Source organism: Rhinolophus sinicus, chromosome 14 (assembly GCF_057876585.1).
Source record: "Rhinolophus sinicus isolate RSI-liver-muscle chromosome 14, RSI-T2T, whole genome shotgun sequence".
NCBI classification, from domain to species: domain Eukaryota; kingdom Metazoa; phylum Chordata; class Mammalia; order Chiroptera; family Rhinolophidae; genus Rhinolophus; species Rhinolophus sinicus.
In genome coordinates, this window is record NC_142514.1 from 108521662 (window position 1) to 108543066 (window position 21405).

At 37.7% G+C, this 21405-nt stretch overlaps 1 protein-coding gene across 6 annotated transcripts in view; it reads left to right on the forward strand.

The window, feature by feature from the left end:
* Positions 1–21405, forward strand: part of ALG9 (ALG9 alpha-1,2-mannosyltransferase) — a 104847-nt gene that overhangs the window by 56997 nt on the left and 26445 nt on the right. For all 6 annotated transcript variants that reach the window (XM_019715285.3, XM_019715284.3, XM_088791460.1 and 3 more), the window contains one exon: positions 9709–9839. In XM_019715285.3, the coding sequence (XP_019570844.3) occupies positions 9709–9839 (131 nt within the window). The remainder of the gene's footprint in view (positions 1–9708; positions 9840–21405) is intronic.

The window sequence follows — 21405 nt, forward strand, 5'->3', positions numbered from 1 at the left end:
CCTTCAGCACTTCCTCACTCCACCCTCCCCAGCATAGCCAGAATGGATGGACCTCTCTGTCTGAGATCCATTTCTTTTTTTTTTTTTTTTTTAGTTGGCGAATATTGGGGAACAGTGTGTTTCTCCAGGGCCCATCAGCTCCAAGTCATTGCCCTTTAATCTAGTTGTGGAGGGCGCAGCTCAGCTCCAAGTCCAGTCGCTGTTTTCAATCTTTAGTTGCAGGGGGCGCAGCCCACCATCGGCACCCTTATTGTTGAGAGCTCCCGCTCTAACCAATTGAGCCATCCGGCCTCCTCCCTGGAAGCTCTGCAGCAGCTCGTTGTCTTTAGTTGTGGAGGGCATAGCTCACTGGCCCATGTGGGAATCGAACTGGCAACCCTGTTGTTCAGAGCTTGCTCTCTAACCAATTGAGCCATCCGGCCGACCCTGAGATCCATTTTTAAATCACGTTATTCCTTGGCTGAAAAACCTAGAGTAGATTCCTGATGCTCCAAATCTGATTCTCCTGATTTGGTCCTCCATTATCAGTCCTCAGACTATCTAGTTTTGTTTCTAAACACATACCTGTTGGGACAAGCAGATATTCCTCCTGTTTCACCTGTAAACTTTGCTCATTTCTCCCATTTCTCCTCTGTTCTCTTTTATCACCATTTCTAGGACATCTTTTCAACTACTGTGGGCCCCAGTGATATCTTTCTCTGTGAACTCTGATTGCTCTTTTAATACTTTCTGTACTTTATATGTGCTAATATAGTTTCCTGATCTAAATTATACTTTAATAACAGATGTGTCTTATAGGAATTTTATATACCCTAGTTTAGGATTCACCAAATAGGTACTTAGTAAAGGCTTTGATGATGCCCAGAAGATTCATTTTAATATCATTTACTATTAGGTTAGTGCAAAAGTAATTGTGGTTTAAAAGGTTAAAAATAATTGCAAAAACCACAATTACTTTTGCACCAACCTAATAAATGCTGCTAATTCATTGCTAATCGAGGACAGTGAGTAGTTAATATTGTAACCCTTCTGTCCTACATGTTGGGCATAACTTGACTTGATAGTAACTACCAATCAAAACAAAAATAATTCATTTTAATGTGCTCTAGTTTTCCAGGGTTCCTTTCAATCAGTCAAGTTCTCACATTTCAGTCAGTCAAGGATTCCTTCTAATATTACAGCTATTAATGTAGTGCTTTATAGTTTACAAGTTTTATTTAAATGGATTATCTCATTTAATCCCCATTGCAACTCTTTGAGGTAAATGGTATTATCCTTATTTTACAAAAGAAAACATTGAGGTATAAAAACTTAAATGAGTATGGGTCAATCCAGCTAGTTTGTGGTGGAGCCCAGACCTGAATCTATGCTTCTGACTTGGAGCTCCTCTTCTAATTTTTTAAGTAAAAAATGTTTCCAACTTTATTGAGATATAATTGACAAATGATATAACTTTAAGGTATAAGTTTAAGGTATACACTGTGATGATTTGATATATGTATATATTTTGAAATGATTGTCACAATAAGGTTAGTTAACCATCACCTCACATAGTTACCATTTTGTGTGTGTGTAGAGTGAAACATTTAAAATCTACTTTCTGAGGAGATTTTCAAGCATACGACACTGTCTTGTTAACTGTAGCCACCATGCTGTACATTAGATCCCCAGATCTTGGTCATCCTATAGCTGAAATTTGTACCTTTTGACCAACATCACTTCATTTCCCCAGTCCCTGGTAACCACAGCCTGTTTCTATGAGTGTGACTTGTTTAGATTCCACATACGAGTGAGATCATACATTATTTGTCTTTCTCTGTCTGACGTTTCACTTAGTATAATGTCCTCAAGTTTCATTCATTTTGTCACAAATAGCCATGTTTCCCTCTTTTTATAGCTGAATAATATTCCATTGTTGTGTGTATGGTATATACTGGGGGTGCCAAAAAAATGTATATAAGTGAACACTTTGGTCAGTGTTGCTCAAGCAGTAGTTCTCTGTAATCAGAAGTGTCTGGACGCTGATGGTAACCACTTTGAGCACCTCTTGTAATTGCAGAAGTCAAACGTGACTTGTATTCATCTTTTGTTTTCGGTATATATTGAGTATTACAATTTTGATAGTTTTTTCCTTTCTTAAAATGTGTATACATTTTTTTGGCACCCTCTGTATATACCATGTTTCATCCATTGATGGACACTTAGGTTGATTCTTTGCCTTGGCTGTTGTGAATAATGCTGCAGTGAACATGGGGATGCAGATATCTCTTCAAGATAGTGATTTCATTTCCTTCAGATATTGGGTATTCATATTCCTTCAGTACCCAAAAGTGGGATTGCTGGAGTTCTATTTTTAATTTTTTGAGGAACCTCCTTACTGTTTTCCATAATGTCTGTACCAGTTTATATTTCTACCAACAGTGTACCAAGGATTTCCTTTTCTCTACATCCTCGCCAGCATTTGTTATCTCATCTTTTTAATAATAGCCATTCTAACAGGTATGGACTGATATCTCATTGTGGTTTTGATTTGCATTGCCCTAATGATTGGAGGTTTTGAGCACCTTTTCATGTACCTGTATGTCTTCTTTGGAAAAGTGTCTTCAGATTCTTTGCCCATTTTAAAATCAGATTACTTGTTTTTTTGCCATTGAGTTATATGAGTTCCTTATATATTTTGAGCATTAACCCCTTATCAGATATATGGTTTACAAATCTTTTTCCCATTTCATAGGTTGCCTTTTTATTTTGCTGATTGTTAGGGCTCTTTTTCTAATTATCGTATTTCTTCTCTAATAGAGAAACTGCCATTGATCATACTTAACCATTTTTTGCTGGAGGCCTTTGTCCTTGTATGTTTTAGTTGTTCAGTAACTGCTTCCCAGGAAAAAGAATATTCAGCAGTTTCTTCCCAGAGAGATGAAAAGGGATTACATTTTAAAAGATGGATTAGTATCTCAATTAATATGATTTTGCCTTGGTGTCTTTCTAAAAACTTTAAATGGAGTTTGCATATGGATAGTGTGATGACTGGAGCCTAAAGCTAACTGGTATAGTTTTGTATTAATTAATTACTACCCAGTACCAGATCTAGATAATCAGACCTGTAGTATGCCTGACCAAAAATGGCCCGGCTGAGATAAAGTATTGAAATGTCATACTGAGAGCTCCCTCAACAAAGGAGATTGTCTAGGCATGAAACCATGAGAGTCTCTGCCCCTTGCTGGTTCTATTTGATTACAGAGGCATGGTAGTTGCAAAGCTTTTAAAAACTTGTTTCATGGTTTTAAAATCCTTGGGAGCTACAGAGTGGGTGTTCAGACCAAAAAGGCTGCTTCCTGAAGTGTTTATGCAAAGGATCATTTTTAGAGAATTATGTGGAATGGAATTGGGTCTGACGTCAATTCTCAGTGTGCTTTCTCTCCCCTGGAGGAATAGCCCATATGTAGAACCAGATGTGAGACAGAAGTATTTTTTACATGTAAATAATGCTGGGAGAGAATGAAACTATTACTCCGAGTTAGTGGGTGGGGAAGGACAGAGTTTACTGTAAGCCAGAGATGACCAAGTTGTTCTTATATGCACTTTAAAAAATCTTTGATCGTGTATGACCCATGAGCCTATATGTGCACAAATACATAAGTGTGTAGTAAATTAATAATAAGGTAATAACAGAGCAAATACCTGTGTAACCATCACCCAGGGCAAACACTAGAACGTTGCTAGCACCCAGAAGCTCCAACAGCAATTCCTTCTGATCACTGTCTACTTCCCCCTTCAGATGGAGTTTCCTGACTTTTATGATAATAATTTCTTTGCCTTTCTCTTTACATTTACTACTTTTATATGCATTCCTAAACAATATAAGTTAGTTTTGTCTGTTTTTGAACTTCATATACAGGGAATCATAATGCTTTTTTTGTATTAATCCTTTCACTCAACATTTTGTTTGTAATAATCACACATGTTGGTGCAAAGAGGTGTAGTTTGTTCTCTTTTATTACTGTATAGTATTTCATTGTATGGCTGTACCACAGTTTGTTATTTTACTGTTGATGGATGTTTAGTTATTTCCAATCTGGGCCAACTGCAAATAATGCCACTTTGAACATTCTTGAACTTGTCTTTTGTTACATGGCATTTCTGTTGGATATACTTCACTTGAACCATGTGAAATTACCATTTTTGTGCGCCAAACAGTCAAATATTAATGATTTCATGTGGTTCAATCTAATACCCAGGAGTAGAATTGTTGGATCATAGGAAATGCATTATGTTCAGTTTTAGTAGATTTGCCAAATAATTTTCTGAAAATCTTATACCAACTTAATCTCCCGCCAGCAGTGTTTTAAGAGTTACTCCACGTTCTGGCCGACACTTGGTATTGTAATTTTTCATTGTTTTGATTTACATTTTCTTGGTTAATAAGTAGGTTTAGCACTTTTTCATTTGTTTTTGGCCATTTAGATTTCTTGTTATGAAGTACTTATTCAAGTCATTTGCCCATTTTTTTGTTGGAAGGTCTGTCTTTGTCTTAGTGATTAAAATGTATCCTTTATATATTCTAATATGAGTCCATGATTGTTAAATGTGTCACATACATCTTCACCGATTCTGCGGTTCATCTCTTCACTCTCTTGATGGTGTCGCTGATGAACAGATATTCTCAATATTTTTTTAAAAAGATTTTATTGGGGAAGGGGAACAGGACTTTATTGGGGAACAGTGTGTACTTCCAGGATTTTTTTCAAGTCAGGTTGTTGTCCTTTCAATCGTAGTTGTGGAGGGCACAGCTCAGCTCCAGGTCCAGTTGCTGTTGTTAGTTGCAGGGGGCACAGCCCACCATCCCTTGTGGGAGTCAAGGAGTCGAACTGCCAACCTTGTGGTTGAGAGCCTGCGCTCCAACCAAGCCATCAGGGAGCTCAGCTGCAGCTCAGCTCAAGGTGCCGTGTTCAATCTTAGTTGCAGGGGACAGAGCCCACCATTCCTTGTGGGACTCGAGGAGTTGAACCGGTAACCTTGTGGTTGAGAGCCCACTGGCCCATGTGGGAATCGAACCAGCAGCCTTCGGCATTAGGAGCACAGAGCTCCAACCGCCTAAGCCACCGAGCTGGCCTGATATTCTCAATTTTAATGTAATAAAATTTATCCATCATTTCTTTTATAGTTAATGATTTTTGTGTCTTGTCTAAAAAGACTTTCACCATAAGATCTTGAAGATATTCTCCCATATTATCTTCCAAGAGCTTTATCATTTTTCTTTTCACATTTAGTTCTATAAGCAGTCTGAAGTTGATTTTTGTATATGGGGTGAGGTTGAGGTCCAATTTCATTTTCCCCGCAATGACTATCCAGTTGTTCCAGTTAGTGAAGAGACCGTCCTTTCCCCACTGCTCAGAGGTACCACTTCTGTCTTAAATCAGTGTCCATATGTGCCTACATTTGTTCTAGGCTCTATTCTCTTCATTGGTCTCAACCTATTCCTGCATTAATAGCTCATTGCCTTACTTATGCTAACTTTATAGTAAGTAAGCCCCCCACCTTGATCTTCTCTGCGTGTCTTGGCTATCCTTGTTCTGCATTTCCATTTATGTTTTAGAATCAGCTTGTTAAGTTTCATACAACACAAAAAAAATTTGTTGGGATTTTTAAGATTGCATTTAATCTATCAATCAATTTATAACATCTTTATAATAGTCTTTTAATCTAGGTATAAGGTTTATCGCTCCATTTAATAAGGTCTACTTTATTGTCTATCAAAATTTTTTGAGATAAAATTAATCATTTCAACAGTTTGTATTGTGATAAAATGTACCATTTTAACCATTTTTAGGTATGCAGTTTAGTGGTGTTAAGTCTATTCGCACTGTTGTGCAACCATCACCATTCTATCTCTAGAACTTTTCATCATCCAACCTGAAACTCAGTACCCCTTAAACAAACTTTTTGTTTCTCCATTCATCCTCTGATGGACATTTGGGTTGTTTCCATGTTTTGTCTGTGATGGATAATGCTACTGTGAACATTGGGATACAAATATCTGTTTTCACTTCTTGCTTTTAATTCTTTTAGGGTGTGTGTATGTGTCTCCTAGAGAATGAGTTGTTGACTTTTATGGCAATCAGTGATTTTAAAGCGTACTACTAAGTGGCTTTTAGTACATTCATAATGTTGTGCAGCCATCACCACTATCTAATTTTAGAACATCTTATTCACACACCCCCTAAAAAGAACCCCATACTCATAAAGCAGTCACTCCCCCAATTCTTAGCAAAGCTTTCTGTCTCAATGGATTTGCCAGTTGTGGATATTTCAGATGAATGAAATCATACGAAATGTGATCTTTTGTGTCAGGTTTCATTCACTTAATATAATGTTTTTGAGGTTCATCTGTGTTGTAGTATATATCCTTTTTAAGACTGAATAGTATTCCATTGCATATATGTGAATATTCATTTTATTTACATGAATAACCACATTATAATAGACTTTATCAATAAAATTCTATAATTTTTTAGAGAACTTTCCCATTTTTGTTAGATTTATTCCAAGACTATGTTTTAAATTCTTATAAACTATATTTTTGTAATATAATTTGAAAATAACATAATTAAAAAAACATAATTTTATATATTGTTCATTGCTGTTATATAGGAATATATGGCATTGATTTTATATCCTATAAGTCTAAAGTTTGATAAACTCTTAATTCTAAAAATTTGTGTGTCAGTTCTTTTGGATTTTACATATAGCAATCATATCATTGTGCTGAATGAGTTTTCTTTGTTTCTTCCCATTTCTTCTGCCATTTGTTTTTTTTCCTCTTATCTTATCCTGCTGACTAGGACCTCTAATACAGTGTTGAATAGAGTAGTAATAATAAGCAACCTTGACTTATCCCTGATCCCAAAGAAAAAGGTTTCAACCCTTTACTATTAAATATGAGATTTGCTATAGATCTAGTCATATTTCACATGGTCTTTATCTTTGCTGAAATCTTACTTTCTAGGAGGCCTGTCTTTTGGTTTTAATTTTTAAGAAACATTTAGATGAACTCCTGAAAGGCACTGTGCCTCTGATTTTTGGCAATCTCGATATATGACTTTTGAAGTCACAGTGACCTGGGTCCAAATATGACTGTGATGTATACTGGTGTGATTTTGGTTACTACTGTAAATCCTTTTAGGGCAAGAACTGTGGCTTATTTATTTGATTCTGTATCATTAGCCCTAACTTAATGCCTAGTACGTGGTAGGGCTTAATATATGTATCTTGAAAAAAATGAAGTTATTTAACTTGTCTGGGTCTTGGCTTCCTCATTTATAAAATAGGGCTTAATAATCCCTTATAGGACTTGATATGATGATTTAAAAAATAATACAGCGGGTCCTGAATAATGTTCATTTTCTTCAACGTTGTTTTGGTATAATGTTGATGAGATGCTGTAGGAACTTAAACTCATGTTTGTATCAGTTAGCCTATAGTAAAATTGGTTTTGTGATACATGGTTTTGCTTAAAGTCACAGAATCTATTGCCAACATTAAGTGAGGACCTACTGTATATGTAAGTAACTTATTAGCATCTAAAAAAAGAGTGAAAAATAATAGTTTCTTTCTCTTCAGACTTACTTTTCTTTAGCTGACTACGTTAGTGATTAAGAGAGTTCTGGGACCCAATTTCCAATTTGCCGGTGGGTTTCCTCACAGTAACAATTCCTAGTTACCAGCTGAGCGTCCTATAATTCAACTCAATTCTGGCACTATCAGCCTGGAGATAGCACCAGATTCCACAGTTTGGGGGCTCAATCCTACAAGACTGCCTCCCTCCCACACATCTACATATACACTCAGACACCAGTCTCAAATCCAGGTTGTTACTTTACTTCTGACCTACTGGCTATAAATCGGAGGTTCCCATGCCCCCCCTCCTTGGGTTTGATTAATTTGCTAGAGTAGTTCACAGAACTCAGAGAAACATTTTATTTTACTTAGTAGATTACCAGTTTATTATAAAAGGATATATATAATTCAGGAATAGCCAAATGGAAGAGATGCATAGCACAAGATTTGGGGAAAGGGTACATATCTTCCCTCCTCTCTTCCAGCATGCCACTCTCCCTGAATCTCCAGGTGTTCACCAACCCGGAAGTTCTCAGAATTGGTCCTTTTGAGTTTTTATGGAGGCCTCATTACACAGGCATGTTTAAATTGTTGGCTGTTGGTTATTCAACTCAATCTCCAGCCTCTCTCTATTCCCTGGAGGACAGGGGTGGGACTGAAAGTTCCAACCTTCTAATCACACGATTAGTTCGTTTGGTAACCAGCCTTCCCCTGCTCTTTAGGTGCTTTCCAAAAGTTACCCTATTTTCATAAACTCAGTTGTGGTTGAAAAGGGGCTTGTTATGAATAACAAGACACCCCTTTCACCTTACTGCTTTGAAGGAATTTCAGGAACTGAGAACCAGAGACCAACTATTATAACACAAGATGCTCTCATTGTTCTTATCGATTAGGAAACAACAAGGGTTTTGGGAGCTGTGAGCCAGGGACCATGGACAAAGACCAACATATATATTTATTATAAATCACAGTATCACAAAGATGTTTTCCATATTTGGGTTTTTATTTAACCTCACAGAAACTTAGCATTATCTTTATTTTTAATTTAAAAATAAAATTTTTTTTTATGCAACTTATCCAAAATAATTATTATTCTGTTAACTGAATACCACTCTGTAATTGCAAAAAAATTTTTGTTGACATTCTGAATGCTTCTAAGTAAATAAAATTTTTTTTATTAAAAAAGATAAAAATAAAAAAAATAAAACTTTTTTTAAAATGAAAAAGGCTTAAGAATTTCCCTGTGGCTGTCAAATATTCTAATGGCTTCTAATGGCTGAGATGAGAGAAAGAATGTATTTATTGTTTGAAATGATCTATTTAACTGCAGAAGTATCCTCCAGATTTTGTAGCATGCTCCATTCAATTAATTTTGTGAGAATAATAGCACCATGATTTTAAATGAAATGTATTAATATTTTCTTATGAGTACCTGTGATGTTCTGTTGGATCCATCTTATGAGCAACTGAATGAGTATAGTTTTGCTTGTAGTTTCTATATGTATTTTTCATAATCTCTCTCCACTCTTGCAGTTCTGATATTTAGTTTCATTGATGTTTTGCTGCAGGAACAGTTCCCATTTCTCTATTGGTTCTGTTCAATTTTTGAAGGAAACAATACATATATTTCTGTACCATTTGCGAGGTGTAGGGTAACCTCACATGGTTCTGTCAGCAAAGACGGGGCTTCCTCACACATTAGCATGTGTGTTCAGTTGTACCCTTTCAGTCTCTGGAATAAGAGGTGATAGATTGGAAGGGATTGATAGTGAGCAGAAGATAGTTTTTTAGGTAGGTTGTGGGCTCATACTAGCTTCAGAAGTGCTTCTAAGGCTAGAGGGACTTAATACCCAAACTAGAGTCAAAACTTCTAAAGCTTACATACATATTTGGGTGGGTGAGTGCAGGTCTCCCTCTTACCCCTAGGAGCTCTTCTCTGAGTGGAGAGAGCACAGGTAACATCTTCAGAGGACTTGGATGTTTTTGTTTCTGAAGCCCTGTGGGAATGCTTAGGATTGCAATTGCTGTTCCTCACCCTGAAAGGACCTTTGCAATTACTGATCAAGAGTTGGCCTTTCTCCATTGCAGATTGACATCAGTAAATGCCATTATTTAGTGGATTTGGACACCATGAGAGAAACACCCCGGGAGCCGAAATATTCATCCAATAAAGAAGAATGGATCAGCTTGGCCTACAGACCATTCCTTGATGCTTCTAGGTATGTGGCTGTAATCCTAAGAGAGATACTAAGATTAGTAAGGGTGAACATTGGAATCTAAGGTTGAATAACTTGTAGTCGTGTGCTAACTCTCATAGCCATCATTTTATTTTATTTTTATTTGGACTCAAACACATCTTCTATCCTTGTCCAGTTTCCTGAGAAATCTGAGTGTGCTCTGTTTCTAGGCACCAGAATGTAAAATATATTCTGGTATCATCTAAATAAAAAAAAATCTAAGTAAAGCATGTAGATTTACTGAAGAAAATGCAAATAAGTATTTGACATTGATTATTTTTGGCAACCAACCTCAGCTACCTTAACAGAGGGTATTCTAACACTATTAGGAAGATTGACTATGTCCTTTAAGGAACTGGAAGTTCATAGCCACTATTTTTGGGCTCAGGGCTCAGTCAGGGATGGGACATGCCTTACTAAATCTTAAATAGAGAGACCAAATACACCAGGGCTTGGCTGGCTTTTTAGAGAGGTCTCAGAATTAAGGATAAGAGGGAAGTCAGGACATTCAGGTGAAGGAATAATGGGGGGATGAGTTGAAGTGGTCAGGGTGTCTGTGGCAGAGGTCCAGAGGTGAAGTTAACATGTTGCGTACGGCGGGGTTTAAATCCCTCATACCCCTCTGTTCCGGCAGGTTTTTAAAAGAAATTACTTTAAAATGCACTCTTTAAAGCGTAAATGCTTCTATGTCATTTATTGTTTTTCTATAAATAATAGATTCTACAAATAAATTATTCTATAAATAATTATTCTACAAATAATTCAATAAAATATGCAAAGTAAGAAGAGTCAACAGTGAAAACGAGAATTCTCGTTATCCGTCCTTAATGCATGGCTCAGAAAAAAACGAAGATTCTCGTGATCCGTACGCAACGTGTTAAAGAGGTTCAGGGCATAGCCCAAGATTCCAGATGTCCACAGAGAGCGAAAGGTAGAGGAACAGGTCTTGAGAGGCAGGTCTGGACTCAGAAACAGAGAAGAAAAGGTTTTCGGGAGAAGGGAGTAATCAGAAGCTGCTGATAAATCAAGGAAGATGAAGAATAAAAACTGTCTATTGGATTTGGCAGCTGAGGAAAGCAGTTTTGGTGCAGTGGTGGGGGCGTAGGGACTTGAGAGATGAGAGGGGTCAAAGCAAAAACAAAGGACAAGAATTGGCGAAGGTCAATATAGGCAAGTCTTTTGAAGAGTTTTTCAATAAAGGGACACACAGGAATAGGGCTGTAACTGTAACGGGTGCAGGGTAAGTGATGACTAGAATAGGTTTTTGTCCTTAAATTTTTTTTTATTATGATATCATATATATTACATAAAATGTGCCATTTTAAATATTTCTACCAGTGGTGTCAAAAAAATGTACACAAGTGGACCCTTTGGTCAACGTTGCTCAAGCAATAGTTTGCTGTAATCAGAAGTATCTGGATGCTGATGATAACCACTTTGAACACCTCTTGTAATTGCAGAAGTCAAAAGTGACTTGTGTTCATCTTTTTATCAGTATGTATCAAATATTACAATTTTACTAGTTCTTTCCTTTCTTAAAATGTGTATACATTTTTTTGGCACCCTCTGTATATTGCAATATGATTACTACAGTACCATGAGCTGACACCTTTATCATATCACATATTTATCATTTTTTGTGTGTGTTGAGAATACCATTATCTATTTCCAAAACTTTTTCAACACTCCAAACTGCTCCTCTTTTATTTTTTTAAGATGAGGAAAATAACAGTCATAGTTATATACTGATGGAAATGATCTCTTATAGAGCTGAAAACTGATCATGTAGGAGAAAGGACAGAATTGCTGGAACAATGCTGTTTGAGTTAGGTGAGAGGAGATGCGTATTAAGTAAAGGATATGTTTTAGATAGATGTACAGATAGATCATCTCTGAACAGCACTGTCCAACAGAACTTCTTGAGTGATGGAGATGTTCTATAGCTGCCCTGTCCAATATGGAGGCTACAAGCCACATGTAGCTATTGAGCATTTGAAATGTGACTAGTAAGACTGAGGAAATGAATTTTTAATTTTACTTAGTCTTAATTAATTTAAATAGCCACACAAACGTAGCTACTAGACAGAGCATAATTGTAACAGGCAAGGGGTAGGTGTGATGATGGGAATCTGACAGTTCTCTTCTGATGGCCTCAGTTTTCTCAGTGAAGTACGAAGTAGGATTATCAGATGAGAAGGAAGAGTAGGGGATGAGGTGTTGGAGATTAGAGGAGAGAGAAGGTGCGAAATGGTTGAAGAGAGTAGGAGATAAAAAGAGCTTGAGAACTATAGTATGATTGAGGACAGGATCAAGAAGTCACTTGAGTTTTAAGTGGGGCCAGTGTAGTTGCTTTTATCTTCTTCAGTTATTTATAGCTAGTGAATCACAAAAATAGGTGAATTGAACCAAAGTTTGTTTAAAAAATAAAACTTTATTGAAGTATAATTTACATAACATAAAATTTACCCATTTTAAGTGTGGAATTCAATAATTATTAGTAAATTTACAAAGTTGTGCAACCATCACCACAATTCAATTTTAGAACATTCCAACCACCCTAGTCCAATCCCTAATTCCCACCCCCAGCTCCAGGGAACCACTCATTTACCTTCTTTCTATAGATTTGCCTTTTCTGAACCTTTCATATAAATGGAATCATGTAATATGTGGGGTTCTGTGTCTGGCTTTTTTCACTTAGCATGTTTTTGAGGTTCATTCATATTATAGCATATCAGTGACTGTCCCTTTTTATTGCTGAATAATATTCATTGTATGCATATACCCATTTTGTTTATGCCTTCACCAGTTGATGGACATTTGGGTTATTTCTACTTTTTGGTTATTATGAATTATGCTGCTTTGAACATTCATGTGCCTGTCTTTGTGTGTAGGGTTGGGTTTTAGCCAAAGAAAGGGCAAGGGAATTGAGGGTTTATGCAGGGAAATAATATGATTATTGGCCTTAAGTTGAATAAGGAGGGAGGAGGGAAGGCATTGGCGGAGTGTGAGACCATGAAAAGTGGTAGGGACATGTATGGATTGATATTTGAAACATTGTCAGAATTGGAGTATTAAGAGCAGAGAGCTGGAAAGAGAAGCAGCAGTGAGGGTTCTCTGCATAACACATGTTCTTTGGTGCCTGGCTTGTTATTTGATATAGTACTTGGGTAGGTCTTTATTGTGCCTTCGTTTTGGAGTTGAGAAAACTGTGACAAACTGGACCTGGAAAGACCTCTAGCTCTGAGGGGACAGACAGCAGATCCTGTTAACAAAGTGAAACTTAGTGCCCTTGGAACAAGGAGAAGAAACTTGATGCTTGTGTACTTCTCACTGGAAAAGATTTGAAATCTTTTTTTTAAAGATTTTTTTTATTTTTATTGGGGTAGGTGAACAGGACTTTATTGGGGAACAGTGTGTACTTCCAGGGTTTTTTCCAAGTCAAGTTGTTGTCCTTTCAATCGTAGTTGTGGAGGGTGCTGTTCAACTCTACCGGACTGGCCCCAAGATTTGAAACCTTTTGAGGAAAGATCGAAAGGTGTTGGTCACCTTCCCGCCTGCCTTGTGATAAGCAGAGTGACTGAACGTGATCACACAGTCACACAAGTGATGTGGCTGAGCATTGCCGCTCCAGGCCCCTCTGTATTCAGTGTCCTCTAAAGCCAGTGGGAGCAGGTGACACATTGGGAGACTATGAAATAGGAGTGCCTCTCCCAGAAAACATACTTGCTGTTCCCCACTGAATATCCTGCTTCCCTAACAAGCTAGATTTTAAGGGCAGAAATAAAGCATAACTGGATCAATTTGATAAACATTTATTGAACATATTCTACATCTAAGACTTTAGACTGTGCAGACAAGATGCTGCCTTGGGGAGTTTTAGTATATGTGGGGAGATACACTGTAGTTCTGAGGAGTGCTATTGCAGCATAGGAGGGAGGGGTAATGCCAAAAGGGCTAGGCTGGGAGGAACCAAGGAAGGTTTCAAGAGGAAATGCCATCTGAAGAGTGCATTGTGTGGGAGGGGGACTGAAAGGAGGGCAAGTTGCAGGCGTGGAAACAAGTTAGAAGGCTGTGTTAATTGACTAGATGAAAGGTAATGAGGGAGTGACCTCAACTGCGAAGTAAGGGATAGACTCAGGGGGCTCATTGTTTCAGAGAAAGATGAGGCCAAATTTTAGATCCCGGAAATCCACGACTTTCCCCAGTGCCCTGTGTCAAGCTTTTAAAATTTTCCTTTGCTATATTAGAAATGTGATACTAGTTATTGTTATGGTTTGCTTTCTCCAGCTGGGCTGGTCCCAGCTAGAGCAGAAGCTTTTTTGCCAGTTGAGCAGAACTTCCGAGAGAGATCAGACTCTAGGGTTATTTCGTTGTACGTCCTGGACACCCTGCTGCTGCTTCGTTTCCCATTCACCCACTGAGCACACTTCTAGTGTAGGTGGAGGGATGGAGAGGGGTACCAGGAAATGCCGTTAGAGGCTTTTCATTTCCCATACACTGTACTAATTTCCCATAAATTGGCATTCTTGTCATGATCATATGCTGAGGAAGAAAGAAATCAGTTGGTTTAAGAACTGAAAGGTGCAGTTCACTTGAAGGTGTGCAAAGTGTAGTGAAATGAGCCTGGGGTCAGAAGACACGTGCATTTTATCTTGGCTACTTGCTGGTTGTCCCTCTCTGATTCCCAAATTTCCATAAATAAGTAAAAAAGAGATAATATTTTATTTACTATATGGTAATGTTGTAAGGATTAAATGAGAGCAGAAATATGAGTGTTTTTCAATTCTAAAGCATATGTCAGGCCTTTCAATTAATTAGCAGTCTGCCTAGGGTTCCAATATTATGCTGATTTTCTTTATATTTCTCTTCCTCAGTATTTTATAGTGTATATATATTGATCTAACTATAAAAATAGCAATTGTACAGCCCAGTTTGCCACACCAATTCATAACTGTCAGCACATCTCATGTTGCTGATTTTGGGTCAATTAAGTTAGGTTGTGCCGTGTGCTTCAGAGCTGTCAACTCTGAAGCGATGCATGAAATGCTCTTGGGAGCTTGGTTGGTCCTTGAGTGCCTTTGAGCCTATTCACTAGGGCTGTTAGGTTTCGTCTGTCTTCTTGAAACAATGGTTTTTGTATTTTAGCAATCTATATAACAAGGAGAAATAATGATACCATCCCCATGAAATGGTCACTCATGTCTCAGATCCTAGATAGGATGGGGCCGCAGGCCTAGCTATTCTAGCTCTTTCTGAGGAAAGGAGGTTTTAATACGCCTGTGACATACCACCACATGACCTTTTCAGAAATGTAAGCAGGTTCATTTCTCAAATGTTTAAGTCCCTACAATTTAAGTTTCTGCTTTCTTTATAAATCACTTCGAGATCATTTTTCTTTTTCCATTATCCACCTGTCTGCGCATCTAACATCCATCCAATCAGCAGATTTTTTTTGAACACTGCTAGGCACTGTGATGGATCTTAAGTATATAGTACTGAACAGACACACAAACGTCCTGTCCTCTTGGACCTTACAGTATAACGAGGAGGCTGACATTAAACAAAAACTATACAAATTAACATATAATTACAACCTGTGTTAAGTGCTTTAAAGGAAAAGTACAGGGTGCTGTGAGAGAAGGATTCAGCAGTGGGAGGTACCTGGACTCTTCTTGTTATGTCCTCAAGCCAGCTGGTTAGGCAGGTTTGGAAATAAAATATTTATTGAATAGCTATTATGTCCTTGTCACAGAGCTAGATTATGTGTATAAGGGGTATTAAAAAAGTAATTAGACATAGATATTCTCCTTGAATAACTTACAACTGTTGTAGTTACACATACGAAAACAACTTGAAACTAGTGTTAAACTCTCAGAGGGTGCCAAATGATGTGCTGGAAGGTCAAAGAAAGGAGAGATCTATGGAGGTTAGAGTACACGGAGAAGGCTTCCTGAAGGACCTTCGGCTGAGGCTTGAAGGAAAAGGAGGATTTGTACCAGTGGTGAAGAGGGAAGAATCACTTATGTAATTCAGGGAGACGAAATCATGAGCACAAGATGAAAGAAGCCCATTGGATGAGGGGCCTGAAGGTCAATAAAGAAAACTTTAATTTATCCCTTTGGCTGGTTTAAATTTGCTTTTAGGTAAAGTGATCTATAATATATCGTCCAAAGCAGAACATTTTTGAAAGTAAACTGGCCATGCCCTGGGAAAATTGAGATGTGTAATCATCCTGCTTTAATGTGATCAGCAGGACAGGAGAATGAAGCACATAGATACAGTTCTTTTGACCCACAGTTCATGTTTCCTATGTGGATTTGCTCATAGTTTACTTATTTGATTTCATTTGCTGGCATTCCTTGGTCATTTTTTCATTTCAGACCCATTCCTGGGATTAGGTCTCAACTGTCTGAAAGGGAAGCAATCAGAACAGTTTGAAGACAGTCCTGTACTGGCACCTGAAAAATCCTCCTCTGAGGGTGTGTGTCAGTGGAGACTCAACTCCAGACGAAGCCACCTAGAGACTGCTAGGACATTATTGTGATTGGCAAATTGAGGGATTCTGAGTATCTATGAATACGTGAAGAGGCTTGTTTTCTGTTGAAATTCTTGGAAGATAAGCAAGGCCTTTATTGTTGGACTGGTGGACAAGGACTCACTAATAGGGCGAAATGTTGTTTGCCTATTTGGGAGAATGGTAGCCCACATGCTCATCCATTCACTTCTTTTTTTTTTTTATTAAAGTTTATTGGGATGACAATTGTTAGTAAACTTACATAGATTTCAGGTGTGCAATTCTGTATTACATCATCTATATCTCACATTGTGTGCTCACCACCCAGAGTCAGTTCTCCTTCCATCACCATATATTTGATCCCCTTTACCCTCATCTACCACCCCCCACCCCTCTTACCCTCTGGTAACCACTAATCTATTGTCTGTGTCTATGAGTTTTTGTTTCTCATTTGTTTGTCTTGTTCTTTTGTTGTTTTTGGTTTATATACCACATATCAGTGAAATAATATGGTTCTCTGCTTTTTCTGTCTGACTTATTTCACTTAGCATTATAATCTCAAGATCCATCCATGTTGTCACAAATGGTCCTATTTCATCTTTTCTTATTCCATTGTGTATATATACCACAACTTTTTTTTTTTTTTAAAGATTTTATTGGGGAAAAGGAACAGGACTTTATTGGGAAACAGTGTGTAGTTCCAGGCCTTTTTTCCAAGTCAAGTTCTTGTCCTTTCAGTCTTAGTTGTGGAGGGTGCAGCTCAGCTCCAGATCCAGTTGCCGTTGCTAGTTGCAGGGGTCACAGCCCACCATCCCTTGCGGGAGTCATGGAATTGAACTGGCAACCTTGTGGTTGAGAGGACGCGCTCCAACCAACAGCCATCTGGGAGCTCAGTGGCAGCTCAGCTCAAGGTGCTGTGTTCAATCTTAGTTGCAGGGGGCAGAGCCCACCATCCCTTGCGGGACTCGAGGAATTGAACTGGCAACCTTGTGGTTGAGAGCCCACTGGCCCATGTGGGAATCGAACATGGCAGCCTTCAGAGTTAGGAGCATGGAGCTCTAACCGCCTGAGCCACCGGGCCGGCCCCTATACCACAACTTCTTTATCCATTCATCTATCGAAGGACATTTTGGTTGTTTCCACGTCTTGGCCACTGTACAGAAAGCTGCAGTTAACATTGCAGCACACTTGTCTTTATGTATAAATGTTTTCAGATTTTTGGGTAGATACCCAGGAGAGGGATTGCTGGGTCATATGGTGATTCTATTCATAATTTTTTGAGGAACCTCCACACTGCCTTCCATAACGGCTGCACCAGTCTGCATTCCCACCAACAGTGGATGAGGGTTCCTTTTTATCCACAGCCTCTCCAACACTTGTTACTATTTGTCTTGTTGATGATAGCCATTCTGACTGGGGTTAGGTGATATCTCATTGTGGTTTTGATTTGCATTTCTCTGATGATTAGTGATGTTGAGCATTTTTTCATATGTCTAGTTGCCATTTGTATGTCCTCTTTGGAGAAATGTCTCTTCAGGTCGTCTGCCCATTTTTCAATTGGGTTGTTTGTTTTTTTGTTGTTGAGTTGCATGAGTTCCTTGTATATTTTGGAGGCACTGTTTGCAAAAATCTTTTCCCATTCAGTTGGTTGCCTCTGTATTTTGTTGATGGTTTCTTTTGCTGTGCAGAAGCTTTTAAGTTTCATATAGTCCCATTCATTTATTTTAGCTTTTACTTCCCTTGCCTTTGGAGTCAAACTCATGAAATGCTCTTTGAACCCAAGGTCCATAAGTTTAGCACCTATGTTTTCTTCTATGCAGTTTATTGTGTCAGGTCTTATGCTTAAGTCTTTGATCCATTTTGAATTAATTTTGGTACATGGTGACAGATAGCAGTCCAGTTTCATTCTTTTGCACGTGGCTATCCAATTCTCCCAGCACCATTTATTGAAGAGGCTGTCTTTTCTCCATTGCATGTTTTTTGCTTCTTTGTCAAAAATTATCTGTCCATATTTATGTGGTTTTATTTCTGGGTTCTCAATTCTATTCCATTGGTCTATGTCTGTTTTTCTGCCAATACCATGCTGTTTTGATTATTGTAGCCGTATAGTACAGGTTAAAGTCAGGGAGTGTGATACCTCCAGCACTGTTCTTTTTTCTTAAGATTGCTTTGGCTATTCGGGGTCTTTTGTGGTTCCAAACAAATCTGATGATTTTTGTTCTACTTCTTTAAAAAATGCCATTGGGATTTTGATGGGGATTGCATTAAATCTGTATATTGCTTTGGGTAATATGGCCATTTTAACGATATTGATTTTTCCAATCCATGAGCACGGAATGTCTTTCCGTTTCTTTGTGTCTTCTTCAATTTCTTTTTAAAATGTCTTATAGTTTTCAGCATATAGGTCTTTCACATCCTTGGTTAAGTTTATTCCTAGGTATTTTATTCTTTTTGCTGCAATTGCAAAAGGAATTGTTTTTTTTTAATTTCTTTTCCTGAGTTTTTATTGTTAGTATATAGGAATGCAATGGACTTCTGTACGTTGATTTTGTAGCCGGCAACTTTACTGTTATTCGTTGCTTGTTTCTAATAGCTTTTTGGTGGAGTCTTTAGGGTTTTCTACATATAGCATCATGTCATCTGCAAAGAGTGACAGTTTGACTTCTTAATTCCCAATTTGGATGCCTCTTATTTCTTTCTCTTGCCTGATTGCTCTGGCAAGGACTTCCAACACTCTGTTGAAAAGCAGAGGTGATAGGGGACAGCCCTGTCGTGTTCCTGAATGTAGAGCAAAGGGCTTCAGTTTTTCACCATTAATTATGAGTTTAGCTGAGGGTTTGTCATATATGGCCTTTATTATGTTAAGGTATTTTCCTTCTATACCTATTTTTATTAAGTGTTTTATTCATAAATGGATGTTGTATCTTGTCAAATGCTTTTTCTGCATCAATTGATATAATCATATGATTTTTGTCCTTTGTTTTGTTTATGTGATGTATCACATTGATGTATTTGCGGATGTTGAACCATCCTTGTGCCCCGGGGATGAACCCCACTTGGTCGTGATGAATAATCTTTTTAATGCATTGTTGCATTCGATTTGCTAGAATTTTGTTTAGGATTTTTGCATCTGTGTTCATCAGAGATATTGGTCTGTAGTTTTCTTTTTTTGTGTTATCCTTACCTGGTTTTGGTATCAGGGTAACGTTGGCCTCATAAAATGAGTTAGGGAGTATTGTCTCTTCTTCAATTTTTTGGAAGAGTTTGAATAGGACAGGTATTAGATCCTCTTTGAAGGTTTTGGTAGAAATCAGTAGTAAAGCCATCTGGTCCCAGACTTTTGCTTTTGGGAAGATTTTGGATGACTGAATCAATTTCGTTGCTGGTGATCGGTCTGGTTTCCAATTCTTCACGGTTCAGCCTAGGAACGCTATATGTTTCTAAAAACTTGTCCATTTCTTCTAGGTTATTAAATTTGGTGGCATGTAGTCCTTTGCAGTATTCTTGGACGAACCTTTGTATTTCTGTAGCATCCGTGATAACTTCCCCTTTTTCATTTCTGATTTTGTTTATTAGTGTCTTGTCTCTTTTTATCTTAGTGAGTCTAGCCAAGGGTTTGTCAATTTTGTTAATCTTTTCAAAGAACCAGCTCTTTGTCACATTACTTTTTTCTATTGTTTTTTTGTTCTCTATTTCATTTAATTCTGCTCTGATTTTTATTATTTCCTTTCTTATGCTGACCTTGGGTTTCATTTGTTCTTCTTTTTCTAGTTCTTTAAGGTGTAACGAGAGGTTATTTATTTGGGATTTTTCTTGTTTCTTGAGATAGGCCTGTAATGGTATAAATTTCCATCTTAAAACTGCTTTTGCTGAATCCCAAAAATTTTGGTAGGATGTATTTTCATTCTCATTTGTTTCTATGCATCTTTTGATCTCTCCTCTAATTTCTTCTTTCACTTGGTCATTCTTTAAGAGGATGTTGTTTAATCTCCATGTATTTGTGTTTTCTCCTGCTTTCTTTTTGCAGTTGATATCCAATTTCAAAGCCTTGTGATCAGAGGATATGCTTGGTATGATTTCAGTCTTCTTAAATTTGCTGAGTCTAGTTTTATTTCCCCATGTATGGTCTATCCTTGAGAATGTTCCCTGTCCACTAGAAAAAAGTGTATAGTCTGATGTTTTAGGATGAAGTGCTCTATAAATGTCAATTATGTCCATTTCATCTAATGTGTCATTTAGATCTGCTATTTCATTATTTATTTTCTGTTTGGATGATATATCGATAGCTCTCAATGATGTATTTAGGTCCCCTAGTATAATTGTGTTTTGGTAAATTTCTCCCTTTAGTTCTTAGTAGTTGCTTGGTATATTTCGGTGCTCCCTGGTTGGGGGCATAAATATTGATGACTGTTATGTCTTCTTGTTGTCCCCTTTATCATGATGAAATGTCCACTTTCGTGTCTTGTTACCTTTTTCACCCTGAAGTCTGTTTCATCTGGTATAATTATGGCTACACCTGGTTTTCTCTGGATACCATTTGCTTGGAGTGTCAGTTTCCACCCTTTCACTTTGAGTCTGTGCCTGTCATTGTAGCTGAGATGTGTCTCTTGGAGACAGCATATGGTTGGGTTTACTTTTTTGATCCAATCTGCTACTCTGTGCCTTTTTATTGGTGAGTTCAGTCCATTTACACTTAGGGTGATTATTGATATGTGAGGATTTCCTGTCATTCTATCTTTAGTTTTCTGGTAAGACTGTGTCTCCATTGTTTCTTTGCCTTTTTGCTGTTGTCTATTATTTCTGTTTGGTGGTATTCCATGATGTTTCCCTCTGTTTTTTCTTTCTTTTTTTTTTTTTTAATTAAATTTATTGGGGTGACAATTGTTAGTAAAATTACATAGATTTCAGGTGTACAATTCTGTATTACATCATCTATAAATCCCATTGTATGTTCATCACCCAGAGTCAGTTCTTCCATCACCATATATTCGATCCCCCTTACCCTCACCTCCCCCCCCCCCATTACCCTCTGGC